This window comes from Chiroxiphia lanceolata, chromosome 7 (assembly GCF_009829145.1).
Source record: "Chiroxiphia lanceolata isolate bChiLan1 chromosome 7, bChiLan1.pri, whole genome shotgun sequence".
Lineage (NCBI taxonomy): Eukaryota > Metazoa > Chordata > Aves > Passeriformes > Pipridae > Chiroxiphia > Chiroxiphia lanceolata.
Window position 1 is genome coordinate 17887862 of NC_045643.1, and position 15343 is coordinate 17903204.

At 36.4% G+C, this 15343-nt stretch overlaps 1 protein-coding gene across 4 annotated transcripts in view; it reads left to right on the forward strand.

Annotated features, from left to right (window-relative positions):
- OLA1 (Obg like ATPase 1) overlaps nt 1-15343 on the forward strand; it is a 118276-nt gene that overhangs the window by 54008 nt on the left and 48925 nt on the right. For all 4 annotated transcript variants that reach the window (XM_032693286.1, XM_032693283.1, XM_032693284.1 and 1 more), the window contains one exon: nt 12802-12977. In XM_032693286.1, the coding sequence (XP_032549177.1) occupies nt 12802-12977 (176 nt within the window). The remainder of the gene's footprint in view (nt 1-12801; nt 12978-15343) is intronic.

Sequence of the window (15343 nt, forward strand, 5' to 3'; positions counted from 1 at the left end):
TAAAACGTCTGCTTGTCTTGACTTGAGATCACCACAGCTTCAGATAACATGCTTTGTGATTGAAGGTCGAAATATTTTGAATTCTAATAGGCTGCCAGATGAATTGCTTGAAATAGACTGTAAAATTTCAAGGCTTCCTTTTCCATCTGCTGTGAAAAGAACCATTGGGAATGGTTGAGCTTGATGATCATAGAATTACGGGATGGTGATTCTAAAACCCTCAAAGGGAAGTTGCTATGGAGATCTAGTTCCAAACTGTGAAATGATTCACCTCTGAAAGGCTTCAGGGTCTGAGAAGCTGAACACATCATTGTTCAGGTGGTCATTGGTTAGGAAATTGCTGGTGCCTGTGTAATCAGCACTCCTGTGGTAGTTAACGATCTAAAAAGGTTTGTTCTGAATGATGTGGGACAACAGCAATGTGCATAAGATGGCTTCTCTCAATCATAGTTTGCTCAGCCTGGTGCTTGTAAAAATACAGTGAGCTAAATGGCAGAGAAACGAACTGCTTCATTGAGGAGGTCTTTTAAAAACAAAATTCTTTTTTGTGATGGATTTGACATCTAAAGTAAAAGGAGAAGAACTGTTTCAGCTTAAAAAGCTGTGGTTAGATGTTGCAAAAGTATCATATTTATATATTTATTTTGCAAAGAGAAGGAACAGTGGGGCTGCGTATTTCTATTTGCTTGCAGGCTAAAGGAGTCATACAGTTGGAAATGAAGATTTCTACTCAGTCACACCTCGGGAACATAATGAAGTAGCCTCGATATGTTCATATTGCCCCCTTCCCCTCCCCCTCAATATTAGGACCTACAAGGGACTCTGCTTTGACCATCATGGAAAAAACCCACCCTGCATATCCAGGATTCAGGTTAATCAAAGCATATGTTTTCTTTCTTAGTTTCTAATTTATTTGCATGTTTTCAGGATAGGAAAAGGGAACAACTGACCAGTGTTTGCACAGATGCTTAAAACAATGCATTTTGTCATCTGTTGCTAAAATTTGCCAGCAGATTCTTAAATTACTTGCAAACTGCAACATACACACAAGTATTTAATGTACTTTTTCAAGGTAGACAGAAGACACTTGCTCAGTGTACAAGTAGTAAGTGACTATAGCTATCTGTACCTTATTCAATATAAAACATTTGCTTGACCATATGAGATTCAAATAAACAAGTTTGCATATCTGTTCAGTATCACCCTTGTCACAACCCCTTAACACAGTCTCTTAACGGGTTTTAGTAAAGAAGATACCAGTGCCTACTAGATGGTGCCAGATAGTTACAGAACACAACTGACATGGTCCAGGATGTAGTTGCTGTTAAACTAAAATGTAACTGAAAAGAAAAGCAAATGTTGAAGGGCTAGGGATTACTTTACTGCAACAATATACAAAATGAGTTCTTTGCATCCTATGTAATGGGCCAGCCAATCTGTAGCAAGCAATGTATTATTTTTTTGTTGGGATGTTGTTTTGATCATTATAAGGAAGAGACTAATATTCAAAGTAAAATATTAGTATTGAGTTTTATCTGGTTAACTGTTATATTAATATTTGAACATCAAACAGGAAATACTGCAAACCCTTTTTATCAAGTCTAGCATCTCAGATAAGATGCAAATTATATATTACCTTTTGGTTTCAGTATTTCAGATTCTGTTCTAAAAAGATCATTTGATATTTCTTGTGATTCCAAGCCTGTACTGTTATATGAGGTCCTAAGAACTGTAACATCACCTTTAATTTGTTGAAAAGTAAACATGGCATGTGAAAAATATAAGCTCTTAACCAACTGGTGATACATTTTAAAAATTATTATTATGAGGATTTTTATTAATATAAACCTATAGGCAGCACTTGTATAAAATTTGAGTTGATTTGCAAAGGATAAAAGTGAATGAATTGTATTGCTGCTTTTGCATTAAGTGTGTGTATTACGTTATGAATGTGGGCCAGAATGTCCAGAGGGAAGGCTTTATGATGAGACGCATTTTTATAAGGTAAATTTAGTGAGAGGCATTTTGCTTTTGTTTTTAAAGCTATTTTATTCACTTAGCAACACAGCGCTTCATTACAAACTTACTTAGGGCATATGCATACCTAATGGGACTGATAAAACAATTTCTACTGATTTAAGTCTTCAACTCTCATTTTTGTTACACGTTGACTGGTCTTCTCTGAAGTATGTTTACTCCTCCATACCTCCACTGTGCAATGAAATAGATCCTCAAAAGGAGGAACATTCAGATATGGAGAAAAAGGTTCTTTGTTAACATATGATGGACAGAATTTAAAACTTGTTATAAATACCCTTCTTCTAAGTACTCTCTTAATCTCTGACTGACTATAAACATAGATTTTTTTTTTTCCCTACTCTGGCAAATTCTATAATCCATTTTTTCTAGCGCTTGTTTTATTGTAACAAAAATATCATTTTAACTTTTGTAATATTTGGGAACTGCTTAGATAACTAACTTCTTGTAGCTGAAGACTTGTCATTACTGAGTTTTGTCTAGGTATTTATATAGCTTAAGATACTGCTTTAAATGTTTTTGAAGAGAAGTTGCTGTATTGGAATAATTTTGTAGCCTTTATTGCAGGTTCCAGGAGGGTTGTAGTTTTGCATTCTGTGGTGAATTGAACTGCTCATTCTCTGTTCATTATTTTGCGAAGACTGATAACTCTTGAAGTTGTTGAAGAATGCAGAACAGGAAGTTGAGCTGTCTCTGCACAGGAGCCAGAGTGGGCTCAGCAAATTTAATGTCTTGGACTTTGTTGCAGCACTAGGTATCCAGAGTGGTTCAGTAGGAGTACAGTTGTGGTAACTGCTAAGTAGTGCTATTCTAGACCCAATAAAACTTCAGAGCTCATGTGGGGTTTTTTATAGTTCTGTATCTTTGATGTAATCAATCTGTGACCCAGATAAATTGTCCACAAATAATTAAAATGTTTCCTGTATATTTGGTCATTCAAGACCAGACAGAACTGCCTGAGGGTTTCTGCTGATGGCTGCTAGTTGCTATACACGATCTCTGGATATACATTGTCTTAAAAACACAGTTATTGCTAGCAATTGTATTTTGTTATGGTGACCCTCAGAGATTCCAGTTAAGACTGACACCATAGAGCTTGGCACTGAGTATTCCTAAAGAGAAGACCTGGATGACTGACCTTTATAAAAAAGGGGTAAAATGCAGCACAGAGATCTGGTGTTGGTGGAAGTAGTATGAATGCAGATAGAGGCTTATTTCTACTTTCCAAACAGTTTCTGCTTGGGAACTGTGTTTTAGTACAGTGTAGATGCTGTCAGATTTGCAGGTACATGAGTTCCAGACCACTTTTGAGGAGGAAGATTGTCTGGATATATGGTACATGTTAAAAGTTATCCACTGATATTTGTGGCCAGACCTTCCTGTGTGCAGTGTTCTTTATGCAGGTGGTGCTGCTGTGGAGCACTCGCCAGGGAGGGTGAGTGGAGGCTCCACCTTGTTCCTCTTTGCTTCTCTTTTCATCACTTCCTCACAAAGGAAGGTTTTCAGTCATTAGAACAGAAAGTAACATAAAATAGAGCATGACTGAGCTCAGGGTGACAAGAGCACTTGTCAATGAAGCAAATGTTCACATTCTTCAGCCTTTTTGGCTTTTGAACATTTTGTGGTGGTCCAGGCTAGGTTCCAAATTTGCCCCTTCTTCTTCCAATTAACACAGTTGTAGTTTGGAAAAATTGGAACAGAGAGACTATTTTTTTCCTAAGGAATTCTTATTTTAAATGACTTATATGGTATGTCAACCATCTCAAAAAGTTTTACATTGAGTGCTGTCCTTCCTAGTGTCTTCTAAAAATGAGTCTGAGCGAATTACCGTGTACTGTGATACTGGGTAATGAGTGTTGCAAGAAGGGAAATTAAGGAGTGTGTCCCAAGCACTGTTTGGTGGGCAGTGCGGTGATAATATTTAAAATGCATGATCAAGGGCAGTCAGAGCAAGCCCTTGGCAAACGGAGGCACGAAGGGCTCAAAGATTTATTCCTTCAGCTGTCAATTAATGTCCTTTACCCAGTATGACCAACTTAATAGCAAATCTCAGCAGGTAGAAGGTTTTGCCTGCAGAGTGTCAACTACATCCCAGTGGTTCCAGGATGAAAGAGCAATGGCAAGTAAACATATTTTACATTTGAAATAAATCACTAATATTTGTCAGATAGACTCAAGAGTAAGAGCTCTGGAGCAGGATTTTACAGATAAGCTCATTGGAATGACTGTCTTGGTAACAGCTTTTCTCTGTTAAAACTGCTTCCATCAGGAACTGGATTGTAGTCTCTTCTGCCGACTCTCATGTCCTGAAGTGAATTGCTTTGCCTCAGTGTTTCCCGAGGAGGTTATAATTCTCATCTCTGACCTCGCGCAGTACTCACTTGACGAGTACTTTTATGCAAATGTAAATTCTTTGTATGCCTAAGAAGTTGATACTACAGTCATTTAGAATCCTGTATTGCTGCTCCATGCTCCCATTGTGTGTCTGCCGGTGCAGAAATGGACATGCCCTTTTTTGTCAAATACTCCCAATAGGTTTGATAGTGAAAGGACTGCCATTCAGCCGCTATTTCAGACTTCTGGGGAGTGGTGCTTGATTTGCTCTCTCCTGACTGCTGTGGTATTAGGGCTCAGCAGGGTAAATGTAACTGCTTATCTTTTATATAGGTAAGTAATGAATTAAGTCCTAATACCGCACCAGTCAAGAGAACCCAAAGCAGCTGCTTTTACCGTCCTGTGTCTGTATAGCCATGTGGTACACATAAACTGTAATGTTGTGTTCAAAGTCATTAATGTTGCAACTAATATTCTGAGCTGGGTTTTTGTTGCTAAAGATCAGCTAAACTTCGGAATAAAAGCAAGTGTTTTAAATGGGAATTAAAATTTTTTCTTATATTTTTATGATGCGGGTAGAACAAAATAATTATTGCCAAAGTGACTGCTTGCATTTAAAATAAATTTATACATATTATTTAAAAAAAAATCTAGTTAACTTTAAAATATGTAAGTTTTCTTGTCATTTAGGGTTCTGTGAAGCTGATCATCAAGAGGGTTGCAAATCATTGGCGGTTTCTATTTTCAGAGTTCCACATCCCAGAGTAATTTGCTTTAATTTCACCCAATTTAACCTATACTTCACACCATCACCATTCAGCTTTAATAGCTATGTTCTATGCATAAGAAAAGCAGATAAATGTCCACAATTAGACTGTGAGTGATTACAACTAGTTAGGGCTTTATGAAGACAAAACTTAAGGGGCTGTAGCACAAAACAAAGCCACAAAAGATGTCTGAAAAAATTCTTTCTTCAGAAGTCAAGGTTTACTACAGCATTTTATTTAATGTTTTTGTACTTGATTTTGCTTATGTTGAAGATGTAGGCAGGTGCACCTTCTTCAACTGAAAATTACTCTGCTTAAAGAATATTAGGTTTGTGTTACAGGTGATTAATTTCACTTGAAATTAGCTTGCAAGGGAAAACATGCTAAACCTACTTTATTTGTTGGTTCTTTGTTAACACGTGCTACATTTAAGAAGCTGTAAAATGTTGACTCTGATGGTACTATTTTGTCTTTCTAATCATAAATATGTGTAGTAAAATGTACTACCATCAAAGTTTAGTACATTCTGTAATGTTAAATGTACCTGTACCTCAGTCAGAAATAGCAGTATCTTTTACTGTTTAAATCTTCAGAATACTGATGATAGCATGTCAAGCCAGTCTAAGTATAGATATTATTTGTAATTTAATGGTTTTTTGACACTTGTATTCTTGTTTTTTGATAGCTCAAAGAAATACCTTGTTTCTAGCTCCCCACCCAACTTACCATATTTTATTTCTTTTTGTTCTCTTCCCCATTCCCACCAGTAAGTGGCCAGATAAATATTATTGCTCTTCTATTTCAGGGCTTATAGCAGGGTGTGTACGTGTATTGTGATGTGCTGTATCAGTCTGAGATGAGCAGCTCTGTTTGATAACAGTCATTGACTGTATGCGGGAGAGGAAGTACAAGTATCAGTTATTCTCTAGGTCTGTTTTTTGGTGGTGTTATTAAACATTCCCTTATAGCTTATTGACAAAAAATGCTGGTCATTACCCTAAATACTGATGGGAGTTTCGGCTTGTGATGCAGTTCAGATTCTCATCAGATTGTAGAATATCCTTCTTAATTACGGCATAACATTTACCAATGCAGTTGCTTATCTTTTGTAAATGAATACAAGATGCCAAAATGCTGTCATGTGGAGCTTAATATTAGCTAGATATTTGGTTCCATTTAACTTTAAAGGTTAACTATAATTAGAGAAATGAAGTGACTGATATATTAAATATAAATTAATTTGAAGATATTAATTAATTTCCATAATTGCAATTAGGAGCAGAATAAGATAAGTTTAGTAGCAGTATTTTGATTTGGATTTTAGCATCTCAGTGGCAGCTTGGAGCAGCTAGAAACGATAAGGTTTAGGCTATAGGCAGCTTCTTTTTTCTGTCAACTAGTTTTATATGCTATATCATAAAACTTTCAGTCCAATCAGCAACTACATTTAAATACTGCAAATTGTGGCAGCAAAACAATAATTCTGCTGATTAGCCCCTTTCCATTTCTTGTAAGTGAACTGTTTATGCTGTTGAGTACCTTTTGAAAAAAGAAAAAGCCAAAACAGCCTTGATTAGTCAAGGAGTAATTGGATGACTTGATTTTAGCAAGAGAATGAATTGGTTGATGATAGCCTGTAACTAAGTGTAGTGGTTCTGTTCAGATGAATACATAACATACAGTCATCAGATCTTGACAGGTATAACATAAGCAATGCAAAAATTTCTGGAAGCTGAGAGGTAAATTTTGTCAAAGAATTTTGAAGCTGATTCTTGAAAGAAATGGAAAGAAAAGTGCATGCCATTAGATGATGCCATTTAAAATGTGGCATTTGTTACTGCTGTGCTGTATACATATTTATGTGCTATTACTTTTGCATGTGAAGAACAGATCTAGTCTGTGTGTCCTGGCTGCCATCAAGTCCTGACAAACACACAGTTCCTCCACTTCACTGGGGAAAAACTAGAGTCAGGTTACACATCTTCTCCAGCCCTTTGTTCTGTTTTCTGCATCTTTTTTTATCTAGTGTTATTTGAAAGCAAAGTGCAGAACTGGCTATTGCTGCATTACATCTTTAATGCCATTTTAAAAATAATTTTGGGCCCACCACACTTGGACCCAAACAGCCCAGATAAAGTTCTCAGCCAAAGATAAATCCTTCCCTGAAACTGAAGAATATTTCAAGTTCGAACACACTGGCAACAGAAGAGGGAGCTGGATGTGGCAGTGATAATTTCCAAGCTTGTAATGTCTAGTAACTTCAGATTAAATCATTATTTTGGGGCTGTTAGATTGCAAAAATGAATTCTGCTCCTGTATTATGGTTTACTATTTTCCTGTCTAAATACTCGCATTGTTTTAATAGCAGTATCTGGATGCTACTAAAACATTATGGGAATTTACCACAGCAGATGTTTACTTACAGTGAGCCTGATGTTTCTAACTTGGTAATTTTCTTCTTTTACACTAACGTGTCAGGGTTGGGTCTTTAAAGCTAGAGTGCAAATCCATGAGCATGTTATGGGAGATTATTTAAAAAAAATACTTACTGCTAGGATACTTAAAATATAAAAGACGTGGTTTCTGTTCAACTTCCTTTTGACAAGTTTCTGATAACGTTATAGTTTACCTCTGGTGAGATACACAAGACACCAGGGAAGTTATAATCAGATTTTTAGATAATGAAGTTACTTATTAGGGTCTCCCAGTTGACCTTCCTGTATTGCTGTATGATTAGCTTAGTTGTTGACAAACAGATGCTTCCTTGGGGAGATTCTTGAGTAAGTCTATTTTATGTATGTATTTTTCTCTCCCCATGTGGTAAATTGATTCCTTTTCTCTCTTACACTAGTATGCCATAGTTTCCTGTAGCAGAAAGCGGGCTATTTTGGAGCACAGGCAGTATAACTTTAGGAAGCAGTCAAAAGGAAGGTAATGTGGCTTGGGGTAATGTTTGAGAAATGTGGAGTCCTTCTGTTTTAAAATCAAATGCAGTTATGAACACACAGGAAGAACAATGGATTTTCGTTATATTAATTGGGGAAGGTCATTGTCCATGGGTCATGCTGCCTTGAAAACACAGTGGTATGGTTAGTTTTGGAGATGTTAATATTAAATTTATTTTTTAATAAATAAAGTGGCTAGTTAAAACAGTTTGTTAGTTGAAATTCCAAAATACCACAACATCTTCTTTTAAAGACAAATTTTTTATCACAACTTGGGAAAAACTGATTTTTTAAAATGAAAACTTTGAAAGCTAGACCACAGAGCTCAACAGTCAGTAGCCTGGCAGGTGTGAGTGCGCTGCAGAGCATAGTGTGTGAACAAGTTTCTAACCTTGGAAAGGTCCCTCCTATTTACAGAAGTTGGACCCTCATGTTGATAAGAAGACAGACATGTTGTGTTTGAGGTTCACCAAATTTAAACACAACTCATCACCAGAATATGCTTTACCTCTGGCATGTTTGTCCTCTCTGTTCTTCTGCAACTATCCCGTTCTAGTCCTTTGCTTCCCCACCTGGATGCCCTGTTAGGATAATTTTGGGGAACCTTTGCTCCATCATTTTTCTAACAAGCTCTCTCAAGCTGTAATCAGCTTGAGATCAAAACAAGACTGCCAGATGTCTGTTCCTCCTTCTCCCCGTTATTTTTCTCATTGATTCTGTTGTAATCAGAGATCAGTATCAGACAAGCAAATATAAGGATTTCTTTGTCAGTGTTTAGTTTTCATTTTCCCTCTTCAATGTCTATAAACTAACCGGTATTCTTTTTTTTGCCTGATACCCAATATAATCTTACCTGTTCCTTCAGAAAATTGAAATTCTCATTTGTTTGCTGTGATCTTGCATCTCAAGACCTACCTCCTATCTTCCCTGTTTCTTCCATTTCAGCAGTTTTTAGTTTCAACAGGCTGCTTTTCTACATAGTGCTAGATGTCAACTGCTTAGACGACTACTTAGTGTTCATGGCCTGTGTCCACCTTGTGCATCATGTTCATTGTACAGCTATTGCGCTGTCTTTAACTGGACAGTGATGTCATTCTTAGTCTCCCATTTGTTATATTTTAAAATAGAGCTTTCTGTTTTGCTGCTGTATATGCTAGAGGGAAAGTGGGACTGTCATACCATCTTGCCTAGTAAAAGAGAGTTAAAGGCCTTGCTTGACAGAGAAATTTCATGGAAAGGCAGAGAGACAAAGTAATAATAGCAATATACTGTTAACAATCTATTTCAGATAAGATTTGTAGATTAGTATTATAGTTCTTATTTTCATCTTTGAAAGCTGCAAATACTATACTCATTTTCTCATCTGTCCTATTTCTTGAATCAGTTTTACGATTCCGTTTTTTCCTACTACTTTAAATTTTTATATAGACTGTTTTTTAAACCAGGGACTGGGTAAAATGTTATTCTAGTAGTTTAACTTTGCCAGTTTCTTACAGTTGTACTTTTTCCAAGAGATCTCATTTCTTGCCCAGAGCCTAATTCCTAAGGTTACCACCAGTAACAGCTTGCTATGTCTGCATGCAGCTCTGCAGACCAGAATTGAATTCCCTACAGTGCTCCATGTGGTTTGTGCCCGACTTTCCCTGCAAAGCAGGCTTCAGGCTGGCATAAGAGATTGCTCAAGGTACATCCCACATGGTCAGAGGATGATCTCAATGTTTTACACTGATGACTGAAGTAGACATTGACAAACGAAGCTCAATGCCTGTTGCTTATCCAGAAGAATCTCTTGTTTGCACCAAGATGTGGACATTAATACCAGTTTGGTCTTTTGTGTATGGAAAATCTTATACCTACCACTTCCTCATAGACTGTGTCTGTCTAAATGGGAAGAGGTTTAAATTGCTCTTATCTAAGCGTTCTTGATAAATTAAGAAAAAATAAAACCTGCTATGATAAATTTAATGGATTTCCTATCTGTTTAAAAGAGACATGTATGGCCTTTGGCAGCACAGCTGTTGATAGGTTTTCTTCTTTTCGAGTTAGAAAAACATATTTTTCCTCTAAGTGTAGAATTGAAAATTGAAGCTCAAAATCCATAGTTTTATTGGAATATTCAAGTAGTGTTCATTTCTTCCATGAGAAGAGTCAAGCAACCCAGTGAGGAGGAGAGAAGGCTGAATTATTACCTCAAGTGGGAAATCAAAGGCTCGGTAGAGGAGCTTTTTACCCAAGCAAGCAACTGCCTGTTGCCAGACAGGGGTCTGTTCTCATCGATGTTGCATAAATGAGCTGCAGGATGGCTGCTGACACAGGTGTGACAGGAGGAGGAGACTTGAAGAAAATGCTGGCAGGACATTGGAAGTGTCCATGGGTTAGAGCCTTTAGTGGATTGGGAAGAGAGTGCACATGAAATGCTTAGATTCAGTTTTATTGGGGTGGAAATACACTGAATTAATTGTTTTTGGATGAGTAAAGAACTGGATATTTTGGTGAAAAGGAACAGCGAGATGTGAAGAAATGAAGATAATTGCTGGAGAAATATTTTACTGTTGTTGAAGAAAATGGAAAAGTATAAGCTGTTTTTTGTTGTTGCTAATTCATCTTACACTTGCTTTTTCAGAAAAGCATCATTCTTCCTTAAGACCGAAACAAGCTGTTTACTTTATTTATTTTTGTGTTCTAAATGCAAGATCTTTGTACTCACGGAGCTTTTCTCCTGACTTTAACAGTGTGGGGATTTTTGTTGTTTTTTAAACCCTTGGACACCAAATGCAGAAAGAAGATGTAAACAACTTGAGAATATATTATTTAGATGGTAACAGATGCTTTTTCCTTTATACATAAACTTTTTCTTGATGATAGATTTTTGGCTGCATAAGTACTACTCATCTGTTGAGAAGGCTGGGCAAGTAGACTTTCTGTCGATATGCGTGGTGCCATCTTCCTACTTTCCCCTTTTTATTCAATATTTTTCTTGTTAATTAGAACAGAGCTGTTAAGCTGTTTTCTAACAGTATTTGTTCATCTAAACAACCCATGTCCTGTTCAGTCAGGTGCACAGGTAAGTATTTATGGAAGACCAGGGCTACAGTATCTCTTCCTTAATTGTCTGTCATTGGTATGGGTTAGTGTAGTGGGTTTCCATTTGACACAGCAACCTGTTCTCCTGTCACTGCCAGCATCAGAGCTCACTGATGATCTTTGGAGACAAACAGTTAATGAGAGAGGAGGGAACTTGTGGTAACCACAGTTTTAACGGCTTTTCTTAAGTTTATGTGAAAACGATTTTGACATTTGACTGTCAACAACATTTTAAACCTGTGTTCCATGTGCTTTGATGTAAAAGCTTTGTTGTTAAAACCACTGTTTTCAGTAAGTTAAAATAAAAGATGAAGTTTAAGATGTGCATGACAACAAAGAACCCCCACAACTTTCTGTATAAAATCTAAGGAATTGTTTGTTGTCTACCCTGTTTCTGATCTTTCTCAATACAAGAAATGGCTTAGGTTTTTTTCCTGTGTAAAGAATCAGTTGATTTTAATTTTGGTAATGTTAAAATTATATTACTTTTGTGGTTAATTTCTCAGGCATATCTTTAATGTTACAGACTAGGCATGCAAATACTCTGAAAATTGATCCAGGAAGAAGTAATAAATAGATTTTAACTGTTAATATTTTTTTAATAGGTATTGATTTTGGGGGGGGGCTGGATTTTTTTTGTGTGTGTGTGTGAAGCTGCTTATCTGATAATTTAAATCCTAGTTGAATTATGTTGCCAGATTGTCATCAGAAGGGCATGAAGTCAGCACACATGCTTCAGTAATATCTGGTTGTTTTAACCTTATGTTTCCAGTTGGCAATTTGAAATTATGGCTTCAACTGCACTTTAAATATGTGATAATAGCATGTGTTTCTAATAAGGGCCAGCACCATTTTGTTCAGATAGTGTGAATGGTTGTCACTCATATATGACAAATGCACCTTCATCTACTTCTTTGATGGCCCCCTAAAAACCATACCCTCAAATCAGGCCGATGAAATTAGCTGCTGTGTAAATTGTGTGTCTGAGTGGTTCATTATCTAATCACCGTCAGAACCACAGTGATAAAGTAGATTGAAACAGGGACGAGGTCTGCCAGATGATTTCAGGCCTTTTTTTCTAAGCCCCGTTTCCCTTGGAAACACTTAAGAGTCGTTCAGAACTTCAGAATTCTTTATCTAGAACTTCTTCTTTTCTTAACACATAAAATTGGTCAGCCAGTGAGGTGTGCCAGGGCGATTTGTAAGGTTTTCTTTCCATGATTCTTGTAGTCATTACTAGATGTATTAAAATGTTCTCTGATGTTCAATTTAGTTACTGTGTTTGCTACTGGTAGGTTGGATACTGTTAAAAACAGTTACCTATTCTCAGGAAACTGCTCTAGCCTATTCCTATGCAGAAGAAACTCTTAAAGATGCCTTAAGTGCTCTCCTGAAATGGCAAAGTGCTATGCTTTGTATATATAGAGCGAGCTTTGGATTTTGGAGTTGGTACATAAATTAATATACTAAGACAGGATGATATAAAGCATTGCATGTGACACTTGTACATGGGCAGTATGACAGACCTACTGACTTTTTAATCTCCAGTTCTTGTGACTTGTAATAGTGTGTTCTAAATATGTTCTTCTTGTCTTTTTAGCTTAATAAGTAACTTATGTGTTCTTTTGTTTTAGGAGCATTTGAAGATGATGATATCACTCATGTTGAAGGAAGTGTAGATCCTGTTCGTGACATTGAAATAATACATGAGGAGCTTAGACTTAAAGATGAGGAGTTGATCATGCAGAGCATAGACAAGCTTGAAAAAGTAGCTGTAAGAGGAGGAGACAAGAAATTAAAACCTGAATATGTGAGTACTTGACCTATAAAGGCAAATCTTTAAGTAGTCTTAGCATTGAATTGAAATATTTGTATTGTTGGGTTTTGTTATTGATATCCTACATGTATAATACAAAACACTACTACTGTATTTTAATGTAATTATTATTATGAATTGAAAAATTACTGGAATGATTTGCTGAATTGGCAAAAGTGTAAGACTTCACAGATTAAGCTAATTGTAACTTCTGAAATTTAACTGTTATTTTCTTGCTGGCACAGCTTTATGTGAGAATTGACAATGCTTCATCAAACTTACACCAGTGTTTAGTTGTAATTCAAAGTCCATCAGACACTTCCAAATTATTCTTACTGTTGAGTTCTACTATGATGTCAATACTAGTATTCCTGTAGCCAACAAGGGAATATATTTTCTTGGTATGGTTGCACTTTGTGTCTTTTAGTGCATGTTAAATAAAAACTGCTAGTTGAAATTAATTTTAGAATGTTGTTGTGGAAAGCTGCTTAAATGAGCTCAATTATCACAGGGTAGTAGTGGTGTTTCTTTGTAAATTAGAAAGGTATAATAATTATCAACTTCCAAGTATATTTTTGCAAATTAATATTTTACTGCTACTTGACTTTTGAGTCTCCTACACTTTGCTAGTAGTCTAGTTATTAATTTTTCTTTATTTCATTAATCTTCTATAAATACTTGAGGTGGTATATAAAACACATTCTCTAATTAATTATTACAGTAGTTTATCATTGTAGAAATAGACTATTTATGCTTAACAGTTAAGTAGTAAAAAATACTGTTTTCTCCCATGGCTTTTTTGATAGCAAGTAGTAAGAAAAACATTGTTATATTGGTACTGGTGGGTTAATTTAGCAGTATTGAAGTGCAGTGGAATTTGTTGGCCCTACCTAGTATTTGGAAATTAATAGAAAGTGAGAATGAACATCCCTCCAAAATGTTCAACTTCATGATGCAGTGTTAAAAAGCACTTCTTTGGTAATTTCTGTTGCTGAAGAACTAGTCTTCATTCAGCTTGAAAAGTATTTTATTCCCTGATTGGTCTGAACCAGAACAAAAGGCTATTGTTGGGTGATTTAAAGGCTTTCACCTAAGTCCGGAGAGAGAAAACCAGGTATACTTCATTTCAGGTCTTATCTGACGTGTGAACCCAGCCCTGGGTACATGTGGGCAGTGATTTTTATCTTTTACAAAAGGTTTCACATGCTCAGAGGAACAGTGCAGCTTATGCCTACAGTTCCAAATAGCATCCACACAGTCTTTCACCTTTTAATTCATCTTATAGAAATGTGCAAGCAAAAACCCTGTCCGTAGCGAATTCAAAGCTCAGCCTAAGGCTAAATTTTACATTGGTATGAGATGATGAAAATGAGTGTTGTGATGCTGTTCTGCCCCAGTCTTGAGCTCTCCTTGCTTACCTTTTTGTGTGGCTGTCTTTGGAAACAGCTTTGCTCAGTTCCTTATGATGGAACCTTCTTGTCAAGCTTTTGAGTGTACCTTTCTGGGTGCTCTGAGGATTTCATGTGACAATCTATGTTCTTCCTGTGCTAAGGAAGAAGTTGGCATTTTTGTAATTGCAAAGAGTCATAACTGAAGTGTGCTTGAAATAAAATTTGTAATAGTGATCATGTAACTAATGGATGGTAGGTACCATTATGGTTTTATGACAGAGTTGCTCTTACCCATTTTTTTAACTACAGAAAGTTGGTATGTGTTTGAAAACAGAAAATATCAGATGATTCTCAAGTTAAGGGAGACAGTAAATAAAAACTTCAAATCTAGAAATGCAATTTAAATTAATTAAAGAAAAATCTTAAATCTACGTTATTAATGTCTTCACCCAGCTTCGGTTTCTCATCCATTTCTTTGCCTCTGCTTTCAGTCTCCTTACTATTGCTTCATCTATAGTTCACCTGTCAAAATGTCTTTGTCACCTTTTGTTTGTAACTTACTCTTCTTGTCATTCATTGGGGTTTTTTAATCCTTTTTTTTTTTATGAACACACCAGGTTCTTGAAGTCGTGTTGCCCTACCAGTTGTGTTCTCAGTAACAGATGTTACACATGACCAGTCTCAGCTGACTGTCAACAACAATAGAGGTTTCAAAGGCATTAAATGACTTTGTTTAATGGGAAGGGGTGGCTGAACAGAGTGAGGGGGGACAAATTAATGCTCCCCTTGAGACAAAGGCTGCACATAGGAACTATAGTCACTAGGGAATCTCTTCAGGAAGTGCTGTGGGGCATAATGCCTGAGTCCTGCTGGTCTTGAATCTTCTTGCTTGTCTTCTATTGTGACTTGTATGCTTGAATTGTAAGGTAGACAGTAGGCCTTCGTAAAATAGACTTTTTTAATGGTAAA